The 23851-nt window shown below is 40.8% G+C and overlaps 1 protein-coding gene across 6 annotated transcripts in view; it reads right to left on the bottom strand.

Annotated features, from left to right (window-relative positions):
- The window catches only part of PAX3 (paired box 3), a 118819-nt gene that overhangs the window by 20525 nt on the left and 74443 nt on the right, over positions 1-23851 (bottom strand). For all 6 annotated transcript variants that reach the window (XM_086944849.1, XM_086944848.1, XM_086944847.1 and 3 more), the window contains 3 exons: positions 8055-8263; positions 2856-3021; positions 2210-2424 (listed from right to left, as the gene is read on the bottom strand). In XM_086944849.1, the coding sequence (XP_086800975.1) occupies positions 2210-2424; positions 2856-3021; positions 8055-8263 (590 nt within the window). The remainder of the gene's footprint in view (positions 1-2209; positions 2425-2855; positions 3022-8054; positions 8264-23851) is intronic.

Genomic DNA, 23851 nt, shown 5'->3' with positions numbered 1-23851 from the left:
CCCTGATTTCTAGGAAGAAATATGCATCTATCAAGAGGTAGGCCTCTTGGAATCAGGTATAACTGTAAAAGGAATGAATATTAATAGAGGTTGCACAAGCATTTTCAAAAAAAAAATCTTCTCCTATTCTGTCAGAGATAAGCTGGATGCCCGAAGAGCAACTACCGCAGTCAAAGGGAGAGTAACCATCAAACTCTTTTATAGGATCTGGCATTGCAGGAACCCCAGTTGGAAAATATACCTCTTCAAACCAGAATGCATTACAGTTTCCAAGAAACTCGATGAGATTATTCTGCACGATCTTAGGGTTTTTTCCCCCTACTGGGGTTTCTTTAAAAGCCATAAAGTTGTGCATCCCAAGCTGGTGCGATGGGCTTCTGTGGAACTTAATTACATTCACTGTTAAAGCGAAAAATACAGAAAATGGGTTTATGAACTTTTGCCTGAAGGCAGAAATGTTTATTCCATTGCTTTTGCTATTCATTCTTTTCAACTCCACTGCCTTTGAACTTTGCAGGCTTCTGCAGAGTTATCGCCGCGGTGCAGAGACCAGCCGGATGCAAACCACAAGTTGAGGAGCCGGAAAGGAGCACAGATATGTGAGCTGTTATTTTGACCACCCTTTGTGCCATTAAAATCTCATTTTCTGCCTATTAGGATGCCCTCTCGCTGCTGTGGCACTGGTGATAGTCAGTGATTAGTGTGTAATTGGCTATAATTGTCTTTTCACTTTTCATTTGTGTCACTCAGAGCTGCTCTGTGTTTTCTTCCACACTCAAAAGGAGCGAGTGGGGTGCAGGAAGATGAAGCTGTTGGCACCACCCTCCCTCTCAGCTCTGTAGAGACAGCTGATTGTAATTATAGATTGCATCCAGAAAGTGACATGGCTTTGAATTTGGCGGACAGCACGCTCCCGCTCGCACCTGAGCTAGGCGCGCACTCAGAGACACAGCCCGGAGTACTTAGGGCGCACTAATAATGTCAATTTCAGACAGATGCTGCCTGTAGGAAATTCAACCAACCTTTTGACACTCAATTATCTAAGCAATTTATTAACAAGATCTTGCAAGAAAAGCTCATACTCTAATGCAAATTAGAAAAACAATTATGCCATTCAATTATTTGCATATTCCCGAGCACTAATAGCCCTTTCCATTAATGCATTCCACTGGGCAATATCTCTAACTCATCCCTCTCCCGTGTAAGACCTATGTTTACCTTTCAGAAATGGTCTAAATACATTATGTTATTTTTCGACAACCCAGTACGCGGACACAAGAGACCCCAGGGGTAGTGTGCAGTACAAAAAAATGTGATTAGTCAGTCCAGTCAGCCAGTCACTCAAAGCTAATTGAGTTATGCGGTTTCAAGGGCAAACTTTTAGCTCAGTGTAGATTTCTAACACTCTCTCAACTGAGCTCTGGCAGCTCCCAGCCTGAAAACCTGTGCCTGAAACCAGACTCTAGAACAAGCCCTAATTTAACATCCATTCCCCACAGCAGTTCAGTAAACTTTGAAAAAACGAACTATTCAAACTTGCCTTTAAATGAATTCAACACAGAGCATGGGTCGTGATCAAACACTTTTGGACATGGTGTACTACCCATCCTTCGCGACTCTGACCGCAGGTCAATAACGCTGTGCCCCTTCAGGCCTCTATTTAGTGCTCTGAACTGATAGACACGCATAGCACTTTATAAAACCTCATAATGAATACATAAAATAATCAAATGAACAAGAAATTAACACAACTCCATGGAATCCGCAGCCACACAAGGTTAAAGGGCACAGAATGGTTTTAGCTGTTACCTCATAAAAGATGCATATGGTCAGATGCAATTGTAGACTGCCCTGCACTGAGCAGAGGAATACGTGTAAAAAAAACTTGGAAATAAAAAGTCTGCTTTTCAAATACACAACAAAGTTTTCAGAGTGAAAATCCCCAAATATTTGTTTAAAAAAGTCGTCAAACATTAATATTTCTACTTTTTTAAACACACGCACACACACACACAAAACAAAAGTGCGTGAGCCATGGATTTCAGTGTAGCCAGAGGGGGTGCAAAGGAAACTGGCCAAGTGAGATCATGTGGCTTGAATAAAGAATGCTTTATGGTTCGCATTTGGCAAAGTGTGACCCTGTTGCCTAAGGTAATGGACTATTCGCTACTGCTGCACAGAAAAACTTGTGTCTATAAAAGAAACTGACCTGAGGTGAAAGGCCATTGCCAATGGCGGGGTTCATGGGGTTTGAGGGCCCAGATGGAGGCACAAAACTGTCTGTGTAGCTCGAAAACCCGTGCCTGCTGCTGGGCAGGCAGTACGCAGAGCTGCTGTCTGGATTCGACGGGTGGCTGCTTTGGTGGACATTGCTTGGAGGCAGAGGCTGCGGCCTGTGGACTGTGTTGCTTGGGTCGGACATCGCTGCAAAGGAAAGCACAGACATTTTCAAAATGGCTTCTCAAAGCAAATAGATGTCACAAATTAGGCAACCAGGGGATCAAGGGAACATACTAAAAAGGAGTGCAGTACTGCTAACTGCTAAGATGCTTACGGCAGTTTGCAGTTCTTTGGAAATTTATTTTAGATCTTTTGGTCTCATCAGTCCGATGGATACTTCACCAAACCCACCTTCCATGAGTAGTACCCAGGCAATACTGTGAATACGTCAAACTTTCATAGTGTTTAACCACACACCACTATGCACTGCTTTTTAGCAGATAGAAATGTCTTCAGAGGAAACATGCATTATTCCATCTAAAGAGACACTCAAAATAATGGTTGATGGACAATTTGTGGGCATGAACACAATTCTACACTCAGCTCAAATGATCAATTTCGGTCTTAAGGTATACCTTGTGGGATGGACGTTGGCTGGTATGAGGACTCCGTCAGCTGGTATGTTGGCAGAGCTGGCATGGCAGAAGGGGGAAACCCTCCAGGGATCAGGTGGTTGAAAGCCATCAGTTGATTGGCCCCTGCTTGTTTCCTCCATCGGGCGCGGCGGTTACTAAACCACACCTAAAGATTCGAAACAAACAGACTTTATTATGAAATGCCACACTAAATTGTATTACACCACACATCTTTGAGGAAAACATTGAACACTGAACTGAATATTTTCCTACTTTCTTTCTTGAGTTACATGACTGACCCTGAAGTTTCACTATACACTTGCTGAGAAGTTTGCACAGCTCCACTGATGGGTTAAATGCATTTTCAAAAAACACATATTTACAAGAAACAATACTTTTAACATGCACCAGGCCCTACCCATTTTCACAATGAATTATGCTCCCTGCAGATCTGGTGAGAGAAGCCTTGGCCCCAGGTAGATTTCAATATTTAGAATTTTTAGTGATGAAAAGTGTTTGTAGGTTATGTTGAAAATATGAGTTGTATTTCATTGCTATATTTCCCTAACCCATATGTTTGAGGTCAAGAAAGAGGATTTCCCTTTCCCTTTGAGCTACATAGACCTTATCTGCCCTACACTTGGCCTCAACTTGTAAATTTGCTATGTGCTGCATGCAATATAGATGAAAGTAGAAATTGATGACGTCTTTGAGCTGTGGTTAGTAGACAACTATGTAAAGAAAACAATCATTTCCACAATACAAGATTTTTTTTTAAATGATAGCTTAGCAACTTTTCTATACAACCAAAATTTGAAGCCCTGTGTTGCTTATCTCGGATGATTCGTTTGATCGGATTCACTAATTTCTGCTGCAGTTTACTAACCGCTGACTGCAATAAGCAGCATGCTACCAAATGTGCAGGAGAAGTAAGGGAACATATTCTCATGATTATAGGGTGAATACAGTATTTTTGAAAATATCCTTTACTGAAAATCAAACAGGGAAAAAATCAGCAACGTTTGCTGGCAAGCATAGAATAGACATCCTCTGAAAGCGTAGTTTTCTTTCAAATTACGCATGAAACGTCCTCTTTTCCAAACCTGCTCTGGTATTTTAATCAATGATTGACTTGGATATGTTGCCCCATGCTGGGTTAAGTGGAAGATCCGTGTGTTAGATGTTCGAGGGAATTTGTGAGGCGATAGATCATAGCGCCTGTGTGAGACATGATGGGTCCCCAAGGAGCTGAGGAAGCCGTAAGGAATGCGAGCGAGTCACAGGGTTAAAGCCACATTAAGACAGCTGCTGTGTGTGTGGGGGGTGACTTCTGTTTTTCTGGCTAACGCTCGAGTCGCCGACTTGGGAAAAAGCACAAACAGCCTCTAAAGGATTTGATACCATTAACAACAGGAACGCCATGGCCCTTTGAGGGCCATATTTTTGTAGAGCTCAAGGCAAGTCAACCCTAACATCAACCTGCCCTAGATGGTTTGATCTGTCATGGTGCGTCGCCGGGCGTGCTGGAGGCGCTGTCCTGTCACAGTGTTCTGCTGAAGCACTAATCAGAAGTGAGGGGAACAGCTGTGCAACTGCAGTAAAAAAATATCATTCATGGGGGGGATGCTAGGAAATAAAGGGACTTTTAAGTGGAAATAGCCCAATATGTTTGACACTGATGTTTATTAGTCCCCGTCTCTTTGCCCCATACCTACAAAGCCGCAGCTAGAACCAGAATTTATGGTTTGGTGGAGGGGGGGCAGGCATGATCTATTATCTGCAGTTGTTTGCCTCTGTCTTCCAGCATCTGCCCTAAACTATCTATGGATGTGGCACAAAATCCATTGGAAAATCACAACTAACTGCTAAAGGAAATGTAACTAAGTTTTTAGGTTTAAGTCTAAAGAAAGATTTATTTGCGAGTTGCGCTTATATATTTTTGGAGTTTTGTGATGGTGGCACATCCATCTTCCAGAGGGATATTCATGCCAGATGATGTCAAAAAGTCTACTCATCTTGTTTTGGGGCATGCACTCATCTTTCTTAGGGCAAAGTGTTTTTCTTATATTTACCTGTTGTGCAATTTCTCAAATGTTTATTGTCCTACTGCAAGTCCATAAAAAGTGAAGAACCTTGTGTTCTGGGCAAAGAGAATACATATTAGGCAATAGGAATGCTACCTTGGAATTAATACCATATATAATGTACCGGTATTATTATATATTAATGGAAAGCAATACCCTGGAAATTATACCATCTATAATGATATTCAATACCATCTCAACTAAATTGGAAAAGGATAATGTCTGTATTTGCTGGCACAGTCATGTCTTTAACTTGCAAGATGCACCAGGCCTTAATAATGTATATGCAGATGATCATAATGTTATATGCTATTTATTAATGTGGGCGAAATTTAAATTGTGCTGGAATAATTTGCGTAATTTCTGAAATCTCACCATGCACTTGTTACCCAAAATTCATATAATGACACCAATGCACCAATAAATAACGTAATTATGTGCCATTGCTGGTAAAAATATACAGCGGTATGCGCCATTCGGGGTTAAAAATGATAACGCAGATGCGCACAAACTACAGAACGCGAGCAGCTGTTGTTCATGGTGCTCTGTTTCGATGCATCCTCTTGGCCAAAATTGATGTGAGGATGCACTTCATGCTAAAATATAGCGCAAAATGATGAAATACTTTTCATGTAATTACGCATAATTTGTTGAAATTTCGGATAATTACATGAATTTTGTACACCACTATTTACACCACTATTTATTGCCATTGTTGTGAGTGGGTAGAGGCCATGATGCCCCCCGCCTCCTTCAACAATGGTAATATATAGCATATTATATTCCGCACACCTGCATGTATGGATTATGCTCAGGTATTTCCTCATGTGTATTTATTTTAACAAACGGTATTTCATCAAAACTGTTATGAAAGGGGCTAAATCTAATGCAGCAACATAAAATCACTCTGCAGCAACATGACTATTAGAAAAGATGTTTCCATGTGAAAAGTAATTGTTAAATGCAGGTTGTGAGGCATTACAATTATTTTATCATGTCACTTTTGTTGTACTGTAGTAATAAATTCAAATTTGACCTTTGCACCCTAGTAATACATTTGTAAATATGAGTTTATTAGAACAATTACTCTAAAAATGTGCAATGGTCCACATTTAATTTCACTTTCATGGCCCAAAACAATGTCTGCGTTGAGAAGCAGTGTGGCATGAGGCATGGAAAATGGTGTGTTGCCGAAAAGGATGGGTGGTCCCTTTCAGAAGATGAAAGGGAAGCAAAGTGGAACATAGGGCTGATGATCTCTCTGTGGGAGATTCAAAGTTTTCAATAAAGTGAACAGAAGTGAAGGAGACACAGATGCAAGGCAGCTTGAGCATATGCACAAAACAATCACTTAAAACATCGTTATAGCCAATAAGAATGTGTGGTTTGTAAGCAGCATTTGCTGTCACATTTTCACTGACCTGTAAGTGAGAAGTTTTACAAATTTCCAGTTTAAAGGTACTCATTTAATTGACCTCATTATTCTGAAAGGCTGAGTCAGACCTACCAGGATTTCAGCATGCAGTGTCCTCTTTACAGACATCTCAGAAGCAGACCTATTTTTACCAGCTATGTAAGTGCTCCTTCATGCTGTAGTGGGCTCATTGCAAAGTCCATCAATTGGCTTGCTTTAAAAATCCTCTAAGCAATTGTTTTCCCCCAGCAAGCCCTGGTTGATTCAGCTGCACAGGTATCTAGGGCCAGCAAATATGGTGATAAGGACATCCGTGAAGCACTGCAAGAGGCATGAACACTGACATAGGACAGGGGAGTTGACAGGTCAGTATCAGAGCCTGGCACACAAGAGGAATGGAGCTTGTTTGTCTTGCTTCTTATCTCCCTTAGGGTTTGGGGAAATGTTGGCTTTGTCAGAGTGGAGTGTCAAGGTGATGCAGCACAAACAGAGAATGAATGGATCATTGTTGACCGCAGGGATGTGATCCCGAATGATAATGTTGGATTACAGTAGCTGGAAACCTCAAGTGCTAGTGTGAGTTTACAACCCATTGCCCTTTTTAATGGCTGGCTGAACCCAGCCCAGGTTGGAAGCTGCTGAAATGTAGGCCCCTATGTAGCGAGTTTAGATGCCCAAGCAAGAGCTTCTGATTATCTCAGCTTTGCTACCAGCAGGCACGAACCTACTCTGCTAAAATCACTCAGATTGGCCACCTCAGCAAGGAGAGATCAATGAATGAATCCTACAGAATTTTCACTAGCTAATCACAGCGCTGGTCTCTTTCAATTGGGAGCATGCTTTCCTACGTACATGGATATTTAAGGAAACGTTTGCATTGCTGCAGCTCACATTAAACTTAAGCCACAACCGTGTTGCGGCCTTCCGTTTTATAGGAAGCAAGGCTCGTACTCATCACAAACTCCCAAAAACGACATAAGTGAGAAATGGTGAAAATAACAGATAGTTTAAACACATCGAAACCTAAAGCCCTTCCCACTGATATTATTGTGGAGTTCAAGCCGTACCACAAATTTGCTAAAGTGTACTAAGTTTTGGATATTTGGATAAGCCATGCACTGGAATAAGCAACTATTTATCTGAGCAGGTATGATTAAACCTCCTGACTGCCAAGGTATCTGTTCGCTCCTGGGCAATACACCTTCTCCAGTGTTTGCAAAGACCTTGTACCAACTGTGGAGGGGTACCTCCCTTCACACTTGGGCCTCATGTATATATATATATATATATATATATATATATATATATATATATATATATATATATATATATATATATATATATATATATATATATATATATATATATATATATATATATATATATATATATATATATAGTAATAGGACTCATACTAGCTAAAAGGTAGATGCTTATCTGCATTTCTTGCATTCTAATGTATAACGGAAATGGTCATGCTAATTACAAAGGTTGGAATCTTGTGGATTTGTAGCCAAGAAGCTTGGCATTACCAAGGTTGGTTGTTTGCTAGTGTCCCAAATTATCATTATAAAGAACCTGCATATCATGAAAACATGTCTCAACTCTGACTTTAATCAATGTTATCTGCCATTCTAGGCCTACAATCTGGTTCAGATCGGACAACTGGCAAAGAGCTGGTTCTGCTAGGTTGGTTCCTACCTGAACACGAGCCTCAGTCAGCTTTGCTCTCTGTGCGAGCTCCTCCCGTGTGTAGATATCTGGGTAGTGTGTCCTCTCGAAAGCCCGCTCCAGCTCTTCCAGCTGCTCCGCCGTGAACGTCGTCCGGCTTCGGCGCTGCTTTCTCTTTAATGGCAAGTCGGGTTCAGAGTCAATGTCGGAGCCTTCATCAGACTGCGGTGCGGACGGTGCTAAAATAAATTCAAGGGCTTGAGTAGGATCTTGCAAATTAGCTCCCTCAACATTGTTGTTTTCTCCACATAGATAAGCTTTTAAAGAAAGCATTGATCCCCCTCTACAAGTAAGCAGGACTGGCCCAGCCTCGTTTTCATGTAAATAGCCTATTGTCAGCTTCTGACCTTTGCGTAAGCAGGGGATGGCAGCGCTTTGGATACCACATCTCTGATACCGCTGTCTTGCAAATGAGGTGACAAGGTCAAGCGCTGCTCTACCCACAAGGGAGCTTCTGATTAATTATGAGTTTAATAACTACCAGGACATTCAAAGGCACTACTGCACATGTGCATACATATGCATGCACGTGCAAATACACACAAGCTCAGACCGAGCTCTTCGCCCTCAGCTTCATTAGTGAGGTGCGGGTGCTACGCCAATACAAAGTTCAACTCTCCGGCAAAATCTCCTAATCTCCTGAACATATGCACCAAGGGGGCTAACTTTAGAAAATGTCCATTCCAACTTAACACATAAACCTAATAGACGCAATCAGTTGAAATATATATGAAACGGTTCAGGGAGCTCCTTAAGATGTACTTATATTTTGCGTTTACAACATGCTTCATAAGTAGACTTTACATATTACTCTATGTACAAATGTTATGTTAAGTATGATTATATTATGATGTATGGGGTGGTTTTCTTCCTAGATATGAGCACTGTGAATCACTTTAATGTTATGTGCACAATAATGCATAACGTTCTGTCATTTTGCCCATAATTGTAATGTGATATATAACAACTACTCTTCTCGGAACAATCTAAAATGCACACTTGGATATGAAAACCAATAATACAGTACAAGACACAAAATAATAAAATCCTGGGGGTTGGCTGGAGTCATTCAGGTGTTAAATGGAAAACAGTGATAGTACCAGAAATATGTACATTAAAGTAAACTTTGGACACAAAAAAATTACAGAAGGAGAATAAGATCTGAACAGATTCAGGGAAGATATTGCTAAAAGACATTTTCTAAGAAAAACATCTTCATGGTCAAGTTTTCACATGCAGCAAACATAAAGCACAAACCAGCAAATTGAAAAATATGGTTAAAAAACAAATGGGAAATGAGAAGATACTCCTGCTTTAGCATGTGTGCATCGAAGACCTCCTGTTTATGTTTTTTCAGCAATTTTCAGGTTGAAGTTCAAGGTAGCTGCTTAAAAAAAACAAATAATCATTTTGCAAGCAGCTTGACTTGAGGGGAGGTGATAAAGGGCATCTGCATCCCAGAAACACACCCACGGGCAAAGCACTGAGCTGTCTAGCTTGAACTTTGTAAGTATGGCTGAGTTCTGCATTTCTGCGCAAAAAATGACCCTTGCAGAATGTACTCCACTGAAAAATGCTCATGTTCTGCAGAAAAATACAAGGTTCACTGATTTTAACGGGCAATCAAAAAGCTAGCATTTAAGCAGAGACGGGGGGAGAAATAGTTGAATTTTCTAGTTCAAAGGCTTCAGATTTCACTATTTTGTAGATATGTGCTATATTTTTCAAAGAAACATTTTGCATCATCTCAGAGTTGCACACAATTATTAAATGATCTAAATATTCCTGCAAATTCCCCAGATTGTAATTCCAATATTATTAATAATGGGGATAATAATAGTAATTACAACGGCTAGAAGATGGGTTTTATAAGAAAGTATTATTCCTCCCCAAAAGCTGTTCAAATTTTAACATACACCAAGAACTAAAGGTCTAATATATTTCTGGCTTGATATCCCTTTCCCTGGTTTTACTATGGCATTCTGTTTGGCGGATGGATACAGTGGGATTAACCCAAAGCATCATTAGGTATTGTTTAAACCTTGAGCATGCCCTTAAGGGACCATGGCTTCAATATGTTAAAGAAACCTTGTCACTATTGGGCCTTGAATCCCTTTATAGTGATCCCCTGGCATGTCAGTGTATTTCCAAAGCTGAAATCAAATTACGCCACAGTTTACACTGGGAGAGTAAAAGATACACACAAAATTGTGTCAAAGCCACAGTTGCCATCTACCTGGGGCTTCCCACTATTCCTGATGGAGTAAATTCATATCTGTCCTTTGCAACAAATATACCCGGCATTGATGTGAATTGGTACGATTCAGGTTAAATCTTATCCCGTGCATGCTGGGTTTTCCGGCGGGAGTGTACTCAATTAATGAACTGCCAGTTAGTTCATGTGATGCTACCTCCCCTCAATCAAATTTGCATTTTATATTTTTTTGTAAATTTTATATGTATGAACGTAAAGAGCATATTCTTTCCCTTTTGCGGAAATATAACTTTGATCATTGTCACCCAGCTCTGACTTTTTTTACAAGTGTTCCCTGACCCTTATGTATGCTTTTCTCTTGCATTCCATCTATGTATGGCTTTAATAACTAGGAGTCCGATTGCCCTTTAATTCTATTTTTTGCACTTGGCATCTTTCCAGATTATATTTTGAACTGGATGAATTTAGTATGGGTTAACAGAGGGTATTTTAGCTTCAGTTTTTAAATCTATGGTTCTTATCAGTATTTTTTGTTTTTAAATCTATTGGGATTATAATGTATGACTGAAAATGTATTTTATAAGGTATTGTACTTTTATGATCTTATTGTTTGATATCGAAGAAAGTTAAGTTGTTGATGTTGTTGTTGATAGTAATAGTCATATTCATAAAAATAATACTTTGTATAGAATGGGCAGCATTTTCCATTCGGGCCAGAGCTTCGAGAAGGTCCAATAAGGCTGTGGTTTTAGGGTGCCACCAGTTGATGGCAGTTAGTGGATGGGGAGGGCTCCCGTGGGAAAATTGTAGTTTGCCTGAATGCCAAACAACCTTGTGCATTCCCCATCTTTCATGCTAACCACAGTTCTTCATGAAATAGATGAAACAGTAGGGCAAAATGGCATGCTGAGTTCATCTTTGTTTCTCCCGCAATCTTTTGGCAGGTAATTTTTATGGTTCCTGATAACTTTGGGATCTGAAAACTTTGGGTAGTTTCAGGGTGTAGTCTAGTAAAATATGATATTCTAGGATTACTTATTACACCACGTGTTTTTAACAGAAATATCACTGCATTGCTGGTAAAAGCGGCTGTCTTCCACAAGTGGGCATTTTTCTCCATCCAAAGGCACTGAAAATTGCTGCAACTGGTATATGGCTTCTGCTGCCGAGCATCTATACACCATCCCTGTGATGTGTTGTGGTTGAACTTTCCTTTGTATATATGTGTTTTTATGTATTCCTCACAGACACCTTATTGATGAATCAAGGTAGGCAACCCCACGGGGAACTCACTTGGGATGGTAAGTGATCTGAATGATAGAGCTATTCCTTTATGCACTTTATTAGTGTAGTAGTGTGTGTTAGTTTTATGCAGGTACCACATTTGTGTGGAGAGTTTCCTCTTCCCAAAATGACTCTTCTTGATTGGTGGGGTCCTCATTTGTTCATTGGCAATACCCACAAACTCAACTGTTTATTTAAACTTTTAAGAGAAGGGTTGTGTTCAAGGGTTTACATGTAACTCAGTACCACTGACAAAGGCAATAGCCGAAACGCGTCTGGTGCTCAGAGGGTCCAAAATAAGGTGGTAGCTTCGATATATATATATATATATATATATATATATATATATATATATATATATATATATATATATATATATATATATATATATATATTTACACATTTATATATTCATAGTTCAAGTTTACAGACTCTATTTTTGACATTGACTTTATGCAGTAAAAAGAACGTGAACGCTTTGCAAATTTACGACTGAATAAACAATTTACTCTGAAACCTACCCTAAATTGAAATTATCAATCTAAAATGTAAACATTAGGTCTGTTTCAAAGATAGATTTTATCATTTTAGTCTTTACTTGTCCTCAATAAACTTAAGTATGTGAAAGTGTTCATTTGGAATGCAGCCTGCTCCCCCTTCTTCCAGGAGTTAGGGACGCTCTTTAAAAGGGATATTGTAAGGACGATATCTTTGTGAGCAATAATTAGAATTGAAGGGATAAAAAAAGAGGCGCCACTGACCAAAGCGATTAAACACAAAACAGCAATCATAACCCCTACAGGATTACAAATTCCTTTTGCCGCAAATCTGCAAGGGAGAACATGCTGCGAGCAGTATCCCATCAGAGGACTTGCCATGAAGTTTATTACTGGGGTGGGGTAGTTACAGAATTAGAAGGCAACTCTTTGTCCCCTAACCCTTTGTGACCTCTTCTACGGCCCCAGGAAATATTTGATCCCGGTTAACATTATTGCGCAGGCGATCACCGCTCAATTTCAGAGGGATTTGGTCACGTGGAATTCTAAAATTACCACTGTCCGAGAAAGGCACATAAATAGACAAGTCCAGGCTAAAAATGAAAAACAGCGTAGCCTTTCACATGGCGGCCATCTTATGTGCTGCCTTATTGTCTTCCCACTCCACGAAACATCTCTTCAGAATAATTAACTCACCCAAAACAGAGAGGGCAGCCATTTCAGCACTATATTTAGTAGTAAGATAAATTCAATGCTCAATTATTGAGACACATCAAGGGATTCCCTCGTGCAACAAAACTATTTTGGGCCCTGGTTCACAAATGTAGAATTCATCTTTCTGCTTTAGTGCTCAAACCCTTATTCCATGCACCATGCAAATTCCGAGTAGGGCACAGATGGTGGTTTGTGGCCAATTGGGCTTATGATTTATGTGCAACTATGGCCCAGAACTGGTGTTTATCCTCACACAAATATCTTCATGCAAAACTTGTAGGAATAAAACACACTTTTTTGAGTGTTGCAGCTCGAAACGTGGAAAAACAAACAGTATTATCACACTAGCCCCCATTACAACTCACTTAGCTTGTAGTGAGAGATTAGTATTACTGTAGTAGTTGAAAAAGGAACACTGCGATATCCGTGTTTGTATCTATTTCTTATGGTTACGTCATTTTCCCAGAACACTTAGAATAAGCCCCTCGGTGATTTTCTTCTTCAGCAATTGTTGAAAAGCCCAGAAGCCATTTTAAAGTTATTTAAATCCTTTTTGGGGTACAGCACGAAGATTGGGTAGCTTTCGTTTTACCAGGACTTTAAATGTTATTTTGTGTTCAGATGTCAACAGCGTTCTTTCATACTGTATAGTTTATCAGTTGGCAATGTTTGGAAGCATCTGCCCCTCTCCCTCGGCACAAAAAAAAGTTGCATGCTCCCAGACTTTATCATTCGGCAAAGATGGCGGCAAGCTGTTTCTTGACCCCAGGTAGCAGTCGATGACGCTGCTGACCTCAATCGTGTTTACTCGGGTGCAGGCCGGGAGGAGTTTAGGAATGCTGATATACTCCCTCGCAGGCCCGGAGTAAATGACAAATGACACTTTCCCTTTGTGATCTTTGGGATTTTTGTTGACTTATTTGGCGGCTTTGTTGGGCTCCCAGAAATGGCCTGTGGCTGAGGCCCCATTCGAGCAATTTCCACGCTCCATCTGTGGTATCCGTCAGCGGGGCCTTCCCCCGCATTCAGGGCTCTGACACCTGCCTGGCAGGGTGCAGAGACACAAAGAGGGTCGGGGTGGAAAAGAAGGGGGCGCAGAGGGGCTGCTTTTAGAAAGGGAGGGGGCTCGAAACAGAGGCACAGTAGGGGTCTCACCGAGCCCCGAGTTCCTAGCATCTGCAGGATTTCCCTTTAGGATAATTTGTAATTTTGCAAAAGGAGGGCAAGTTGAGATTTTATTAGGAAGGCTCAAACACTTTTAAATCTAAAAACCTACCAGCCCATTTATCACATACTTCTCTGTTGCAGAATTCTAGGAATGGGCTAGTTTATTTAAACGTCTTCCAAAATGGTTTGGAGATGAGAAGTTGTTTGGCCAAAAAATAAAGAGGGGTGGTTTGGGCTTGCATGCACAAGGATAAAACTTATATGTACATTCGTTTTCTCCTCTATTTCAATTTCCCTCCTCCAAGAGGATGTGTGCTGAGACCCCTTCGGGTTGAACCACTTGTAGCCGAACGGGGTTCTTTCTCTGCTGCTCGAAGCCATGCACAGCCGCACCGCCTCCCACCACAGGCCTTCATTCTGGAACCATGGCTCCCCAGCATGGGATCTCTGAAAGGCGAATAAGCCCCCGCCAGGGCAGTGCTAATCAAAATGGCACTGGACAACTCACCAACTGCCCACAGACCCACACCCATGAGCAGAGAGTGTGCATGTGGTGTGGAGAAGGGTGGCTGAGGGTGGAGCCATTGGAGAACTATCTTCCTCAGTCAAGCTGTGTACACTGCTTGGTAATGACAAGATGAATGGTTGCTATTTGACACATAATGGTTCTGCTTCATTTGTAGGAATACAAAATAATAAATGTGGGGGCTCAAAGTTTATCTGCCAAATAGTAAGGCTTCCTAGTATTGTTTTCACCCCAAGCTTTTCCTCCCCTTATCCTACACTCACTGCCTCTGAATCTCACATTTTGCAGGTTCTTTTACATTTCAACTTTCCCTCTTTGTCACTGTTTTTTATATCTTTCTTTTCCTTCCTGTTTCCCTCTTCTTCTGCTCTTCTCTCATTTGCACTGAAGCCAAGGCTGATGATCAAAAATGTGTCCCAGTCTCCAAGAATAAGTGTCAGTTCCCACTACCTGCAACCACCGGTACAAACTATGTACTACAGAATAGAAAGCCAGGGGCAAAAAAGTAAAACACATAACAGAGAAAAACAAATCAGTCAAGACAGTCTCCACTGTATTTCGAATTTCTACGTATAGTGGTCATTAGACCAAAGAGTGGGGGTTTCCTAACAGATAACTGGTGTTGTTAAAAAGAACCAAGGTTTCTAATCTACCCAGGAAGGGGAGCCTTCATTCTCAAGTGGGAAGTTCTACGCAATACACTTTTTGGTTATTGACATATCATTTTTTCCAACTTATTTTTTGTAACCATTGTCCAACATTAACAGCCCAAATTTAACAAATGTCATGTGGAGCACTCATGCCAATGTAAACCTTCAAAGTAATAAAGTAACTCCCGATCTTTGAAATCTTCTGAACTTTTGTAAAGTTCACAAAGTTTGGGAAATTTAGCAAAAACTTCACAATATTTGAGAGGAAAACTTTGTTATGCTGAACACCCCTAAACAGAATGGATTTGGTTATGACATTATGTTTGCTGGATTATATTTCGATTTGATGCAGAGCGAAACATAACCCCCCCCCCCCCCCCCCCGCCATCACCAATTTGTAAAACTTGCAGATTGAGATAATCATGGGATGCATTTTTTTTAATGTTGAAAATGCTGTGTCACCCTGAATCGGATCAGTCTCCATTTTGCTCAATTCTAGACCACTGGTAGCACTACATGTCTATAGAGGATAGTGGAAGCCCCAATGTCGCAAAATCCCTCCTCACTGACAATAATTAAATTTGGAAGTCAGTGATACTTGCTAATTACAGCGCTGAAATACAACAAATACTGTGGCAGCAAGCGCTACTTAAACAAAGTTTTTTATTATTTTTACTATTATTAATACTTTTATGAATATTACTTTCAGTATATATTCTGTGTCAAGATGGCTTAGTGAATGTAACACTTGCCACTGACATCTGCGGTGACTTTTAGATTGTTTTTTCCAATCCGGGCAAGTCCACCTCAGACTTCCATCTTTCTGAGGTCAGTACATTCTGGACATTTTATATAACAGTAACACCTGGCCTATACAGCGCCAGGCTCTGCCAAAACGGGGTTCAAAAGTATTAGGTCAAAATGATTTAATATAATCTAGAAAACAGTTTTTTTGTTTTTTTGTAGAGAGCTTGATTTTCTAACAGTACTTTATTATATGTTACTTCGGGGTGCATTACACCGTCCTCTGATTCTAAGGTGTAATACATTATTTTGTACTATGTTGTTATTTTACGCTACCTGAGGTTAGGTTGAGTTTTACACGGTGCTTATATAGCGCCAACCCAAAACTATAGCGCCGGTTAAAACTTCATGATTTTCATACCGTGCTACATGACACATTTAGGTTGAGTAAATGTTTTCCAGCGAGTAGGGGAAAGAAGCTGAAAAATGTCTGTTAATGTAAAAGAAGGAGCATTAGTGGAACGAGAACTAAGTATTACAAATCGTTGGTTTATTACACTATCACATGATATGTAAACTGTAAAATTAAGTCGCCTTGAAGTGCTACTGTCTAGGCACAGTGCTCCTAAAGCGATTGCTACGCGTGCTCCGAAGAACAAACATTCCAGACCAGACAACACCGCATCACCCGAACCCTGAGGCACGGAGAACTTCCGGGGGCACGAGCGCCCGGCCCCGGAACCAGGAAGAGCGCCAGAGACTGGCGTCTACTTCCAAGTGTCAGGAGAGAGCCTATTATGAAGCATATGCGCCCATTCCTCCCCCTATCAGGGGCTGCCCATCCTGTCCGCTGGGAGCTGTTAATGAACTGGGTAATTGAGACGCTGACATGTGTTCCCAAAACAAAACAATAGCAAGAAGAGACAAACGAACACTTTATTTGCCAATCAGGGGAGGTTGGTCTTTTCAGGGTGCCGCGGCTAAGTAACTGGCTGAATACATAAAACAGTACATCGAGGGCCGGCAGATGCCAGGACAATGATGCCGGACTGACAGCTTACGGCCCATCTGTGCCCAACATTTTGTTAAGGAAATGACTTGACTCGCCAAGCGGAGAGAGCCCGTACAGCTGCCCCCAGCGCTGCCTCCGCCAGATAAATCACGGGCTAAACGGTTCCATGCTTAAAATGACAATGCATATTAACAGTCGGAGGGGGACATTTTGTCAGCACAGCTTGACACAGTTATTAATGACAGAAAAATGGGGCGGCGCGCGGCTCATGTCGCGGCCGCGCGCGACGCGCGAAAGGTAGTGCAGCAACAGTGCAGCAGGTGCAGTGGTACCGGGGCCCATGGACGCGAAGGGCCCGCTGCACCCCTGGTATAGCATTTTTTTGTTGCTTCGAAAGCCGTATGGGGGGCATTTATTTGCTTGTGTTAGGGCCCACGGTCCCCTTGCTCTGCCACTGAACGAAATACCCAGCCATGCAAATGTCATGCGTCTGTCTTTAAAAAATTTTTGTTCTCGAAATGTGGACATAGTAACCGTTAAATTCTGCAACATATACTTTTACTGTGATGCAACCAAAACTATTTGTCTGCTGAGTTACACTATACTAATAAACGATGCAAGTTATAGATATGTTCCACCTTGGAAGGTAATAATATCAAGAGCCTGGTGCTACACAATACTTCACAAACCTCTCCGCCTTTATTTTTATGATAAAAAGTGATGCAGCAACAAATACATATTTGAGATTATTTTTGTATGGTATACAAACAGGGCCTCTGTTACAGCCACTGTAAAAGAAAAGACTTAAACGAGCGGTGGACCTGGATACACGTGTATGCCAAGTGATTGCTAATTACACTAAAATGTTGTTAATCAATATAGGTATCTAGATGTAGAACAGCTGGTAATTATTAATTGGGAGTCTGTGTGATTATGAATTGGGAGTATGTGCCGACCTTTTCACCCCTCTATCTGCCACGAGCATAGTCCCTTTTCCAAGTTGCATGCTCCCAGCTTTCAAATTTCTGAGATTGCTGTTATTCTGCAATTCTTCCGTCCTACAGTTGTTCTAACCAAGGGGTTTACAACGTTGGTCCAAGAGGGTCGGATCTATTTGCAAATATTCAGATATCCACAGAAGAAACATTTGCATGCAGATGACCAATATAGACCCCATTTACATAATCAGTGCCTACCATGATAATTTGGCAGGGATCTGGCCCCGTGGACCTACGTTGGACACTCCTAATACAAAGTCGTCTATGCCATTCTAAGGAAGAAAAAAAGATCACCAGTAGTGTGAAAATCCTCAAAGCCCTAACTGGCAACCAGTGGTGAATCAGAAGCCTTTGGGCACTCTTTGAGTATCATGGAAGGTTGTAATATGGTTTTTTTAGACCCCAAATCCTCTGTAACTCCTTCCTTCAGACACAAATGCTCCCAAGGTGCTTTGGTGTCTGCTCCCATTAAACCAGATACCTTTGTATACTACAGAGTGGAGAACATGTCTTTAGTCTTTAATGAAGTAGTGGACAGATGTCTATCAAGCTCTAGGTCAAAATGACTAAATAGTGGGCTAGCCCATGCATGTGATAGACACATCCACACATGCACACATACATGAAAACACACTTGTACAGAGAAATAGATGCATCTGCTCTGCTTCACACATGCTCTCACACACCAATAGTAATAGAGGCCCGCACTCAGATTCAACTCACTCCATCCTCCACAAACAGGAGCCGTAAGGATGAGTTCAGGAAATCAAATAACGTCACACTAACTTTTATAAGTCATAGTTGACGAAAACTAAAGAACTGTGGAAAATCTAAAAATGGCAAGACCTCAATAAACAAAATTGCTAATGTTTTATTGCCATTACAGTGATCAGCAGCACCAAGTTACACAGTTGACTAACCTTAAAAACATGAACAGATCTACCCTCTTTTCCCAGAAATATTGAAGACCTGGTCATTTCCTAATTTTGCCTCTTCCGGCTAACTATTCAGATGTGTCATGATGTGTCTTCATCACCTTGAGATAAAACAATAAAAACCATCAAAATACTTGAGCTGGTGTCTCTGGGATGGTAGTTGTTTGGGTTACAGAGGTTACAGATGTAAAGACAGCTGTGATCTACTTTTGACCATGGATACCGATAGCCTGCAGTAACTATTGCCGGCACCTGGTTCCTATGAACTAGCCCGCTAAACAGTTGCTTCTTGTTAAAATGGCGGATCTGAAGTCTATGCTTGTCAGGCCAGCTTTATTCAGAGAAGGGTCTCCAGGCTCCAGATGGGCTGGGGATCTGATAGGATTGGTTCTCAGGCGAGTCACTCTCCCAGTACCTCTAAAAAGCTTACAATGGCCTTTGCCACGAACCCCAAGATGTTGTGATAAAGGTTCTGCTGCCTTCTGTCAGTGAACGCAACTGTGCACCCTTATCAACCTCTAAGCAAACTAAAGAGTTTTCTTGTCATATGCTGCGAGTGACCATGGAGAAAAATTCACTGTTTAGTAATAACCACTCATTAAACCATGTAAATCAAATGTACCAAGAATCTCTCGCTTCGGTATATCTCACACTGAAGTTTTCTGCACCATAGTTCTCTGTAAACTGTCCACATAAAATGCTCCAGATATATTTTGATACAACTTTAGTAACACTTAATATTCAAAGTGTTAAGAAAACAGAGCAGATGCATTCTTCAAAATATTTTTTGGGGAGAAACAGTGAATAAAAGAATAAAGATTTGTAAATATTTACTCCAAAGTATCTCACTAAGAGCAGAGAGGACTGTACCATTTTCTAGACAATTCACACAACTTTCCAAAATATTTAGTAATACAGAGCAAAAGTAAAAACGTTGAAGTCAAAATAGCCTAAACCTCAGGTGGGTTTCCATGTAAGTTATCTATAGTGAAAATATTTTAAACGTTTCCTAAAGACCTGAAAATTTTGAAGTTGTACTAAGACAAGTGTTTGCACCTTCAGATATTTCAACTCCCTAGACTTACCAATACAATAAACAAGGATTCCTGATTAGGGACTTATAAATCTTTTCAAAGATGCAAGTATTGTTGCTACTGCTGTATATAATTATAATAATGTATAAATGTTGCACATCATTCATCTACTTAAAGTGCATCGATGCAAAAATGAAGATAAACATGATAAAAGGTTTGGAATTTTGCTCGTTCATATGATGTCAATAAACCATGTGTGCAAAACTGTAAAAATTGGAACAGCCAAACACATAAGAAATAATAAAGTGGAAGACTAACAATACATGCACTATTGACTCCCATATTACATCACTGTGTTGTGGCAGGGCCATAAAACCACATTATATCACATATGATCCAATAGATGACTTAACTCCTCTTTACATTTCAAGATCTCCTCTACCAATTTGTGAAACAAAATCATATTTTGTGAAAGCATCCTCACGGAACGACTTCAGTTCAGAGATAGACACTTCTGTAGATTAATTAGTTGCCGACTGGGAACATTGGTGGGCATGGTTGCACCCATTTTTAGTTTGTTGTGTTTTTGCTGTTGGTTAGAAAACCTGAATGTGATCTTTAGAAAAAGTCAAACATTGTTTTATGGCACAGTTTTTAGAATGTGAACAAATAACCCAAGCATTTCCAACCATAACTTTCACAAAAGGAAAGGATTAAACCCCCAATAAGTCCATGAAAAATGATAGTTTACAAGGAAAGTGTGATATTACATTAACTTTCTAACTTACAGTGACTACTAAATATCTATATGCCTTTCTATCTCTCCACCTATAGTTCCATTGTCTGTCTGTCTGTCTATCTATCTATCTATCTCTTTCTATCTAATTAGCTAGCTATCCATATGTAATTTCATATCAGTCTATCTACATTTCTATTACTAATCTATGATTTAATATATCTATCAAACTGTGCACATACATAGTATTTGACATATCTTGCACAGGGCACATTTCAGAGGAATAACAAACTGTATGGTTATATATTTGTTTGTATATGTTTTTATGTATCCCGAGTTAAAACCCCAGCTGTAAATGTTAGCCCTACCCTTTTCCTTATGGAGGGAATACTGAAGGCCACAGTGGCCATATTCCTTCGTAGGCCCATTGCTCTTTTCAACATGTCACAGCTCTCAGCCCCCAGGCCTTGCTGTAGTGAGGACTAGATTTCACCGAGCGGCTTCTTGCTGCTAAATTGTTGTAACAAGGTTGTTATAGCATCACTGATTTGTTAATAAGATCCCTGTCAGATTTATATGCGCTCACGTTTCCAGTTTAGTGAACAGAAAATCCACCATTGAATTGGGCCATTTCTTCACAGCTTTTCACTTCGGCCGCCTCTAATTGTTTCTGCTATTTTTACATTGTGCCCCTCTTTGCTTCAATAAGTTGCAGCCCAGCGTGTGACTGAAACGAGCCAGTGTCCGGGGGCACTCAGGACTGCCTCGGCTGCCGGGCTGCGGGCTGCTAGAGCGGGCCCAGGCGGACGGAAGGCCTTTGTGCGACGGCGAACCCAGCAGGACACAATTGTCTCGTGGGCCGCGGCTTTGAGCACCAGTGACTCTAGTAACCCTGGCTGAGGGGACATTTGGAGAGGGGGAGGGGGTCAGATAAACCACGCCATGGAGAGGTCGGATATGTGCAAAACCAGAAGCAATCGGATGAGGCTATAGACAGTTTTCCAAAAGTGGAACATGCCGTGGACGTCTTACACACACTTGAGGTACACTTGTGAGCAGAAAACTCAAAGTGCCTCCTCTGACGTTATTTAAATGTATATTTTTGGAATAAATAGTTATTGGGTTACACAAATCTCCTTATCTTTACATTTTATGTACTGATGACGCTTCCATGTTTCGACCATGACAATAATTAAATGGCTTGGTCATGTGATAATTCTAACTCTAACTGGAGGTCGATTTGAATGATAGGGTTTAAAATGGCAGACTTTTCAAATTTTTGAAATCACCTAGAAACAAGCAGCAGTGGGATGTGGTTGGATGTCTACTTAGCTTTCTCATTTCCTTTATTATGATTTTAAGGGAGAGTCTTACAAGCTAGGCCACGTTACGCCATGTTAACAGCATTTGAATAGCGTTCTTCTTGTGACACATACATATAAAAAATCTACTCTGTCTGAGAAATTAACAATTGATCCCCCTAAATGAGAAAAAACCCAGAAAAAGTCCTCTGGCAAGTGGATACATAAAAGATATGCCTGTATCAATGTCTTTTTTGTTATTATACTGAATCACACAAACCATTTTGAAATTTAAAGCGTCTGCTAACCCCGCACAATCAATCACCAACTTCCGAACAGCACTGTCAACTGATGGTTGCCCCAGTCCAATTTTTGGCCATCCCACACCCGCATGAAACAGTGCCAAGTGATAGAATCCACTGCATGCAAAGAAATGGTCATTGGCGCAATAAGATTGTGAATAAAGTAACCTAACTTCTACCATTTGTATGGTCCAGTAAGGCTTTCAGAGCTCAGCCCCCCTTTACGTTTCTCAGATTCTTTTTTGCAAAGCTGGTGGTTCAGAGGCGTAATCTAGGAATCTGGCAAATCAAATAATGCCCGCCACTTGTCTAGACGTTGCTAATTTTAATAATTGGAAGATCTGCTGTTGTCACTCACATGTAACGGAATGTTTCCCACAAATAACTTGTTACTAATAGTTCAATAAGCCACTATTGACAGACTAGAAAGCAACATTTTCAAAATATAAACACGAGCATTCTCTTTACACTGTTATCAACCCATCAACTTGGAAGAGAATATCAGCTGTTCAGAAATATAAAATCTTATATAAATGTATGTTCTAACTCAATTTCCTCAATGTATATTGAAAAATCCCCAAATGTTTCTGAAATTGGCTTCCAGCATTCAAAAACGTTGACAAAACCCCATAAAATTGTGCAACATAGTGAAGTGTGATGTGGCTTTTCCGAGTTTTCACTTTGTTCATTATGTCCAAATTTAAACCATAGTACTCCACAAATTCCTGACAGATTTTAAAACGTTGCCATTTTGTAAAAGTCAAGAGGTCACACATTTAACCCCTTCACTGCGGCGGCTATTCCGCCGCAGTGCTAAGGGGGCGGGGGACCACGCGGCGCGCCCATGCTGGTGACGGAACCGCTCCGTCACCTGCCGCGGTTGTGCTGTGCTCATGACGGAGCGGTTCCGTCACGGCCCGCCCGCTCAATAGAATGCTCAGAGCAGGCGCGTGCCGAGCGGGCCGTGACGGAACCGCTCCATCATCAGCACAGCGCGACTGCGGCTGATGACGGAGTGGTTCCGTCACCAGCAGGGAAGGGGTTAAAACAAGCATTGGCAAAGCAATATGTAATGTCTGTGAGGCCAAATGATTTCCGAATGCTTTTTTATTGTGTTTGATAGCTGATGTGAATGTGCCCACATCTGCAGCAGCCATCTTGAAACAAATGCGTAAAATATAATAAAATCACTCCAAGATGGCTTGTGCCTGTGCGCCCTTCCAAGGCAGCCATCTTTGAATATATTTTGTTTTATTTTAATGAATGTTGTTCAAATACGGCTGTTCTGTATGCACATGTATTTGTAGTGGCAATCGCTGAAAGGCATTTCTTTAAATGATGCAAAGCCCATTCAGATATTGTCTATTTGGAGGGCGGCCATTTTGGAATGTTTAAAAATGTATTTAAAAGATGGCTATTCATCAATAAATAGCATGGCAGGAGTCAAAAAGTAAACATTAAAAAAAGCAAAACATAGATGCAGTGGGGCAAATGGAGACTGAGTGAGGGGTGGGAAAAGTAAGGACGAGATGGGATTGGCGAGGAGGGGAGAGAAAGGAAAAGGAATAACCACTTCCATACATAGCAAAAGCGCATGGTCCAACGTCAGCAGCTGACGAACACATCATCAATTCAAAACAATGTGACAGTGG

Source organism: Lissotriton vulgaris, chromosome 11, assembly GCF_964263255.1.
Source record: "Lissotriton vulgaris chromosome 11, aLisVul1.2, whole genome shotgun sequence".
Lineage (NCBI taxonomy): Eukaryota > Metazoa > Chordata > Amphibia > Caudata > Salamandridae > Lissotriton > Lissotriton vulgaris.
Note: the sequence above shows the minus strand (reverse complement) of the source record. Positions and strands in the feature narration are given on the sequence as shown.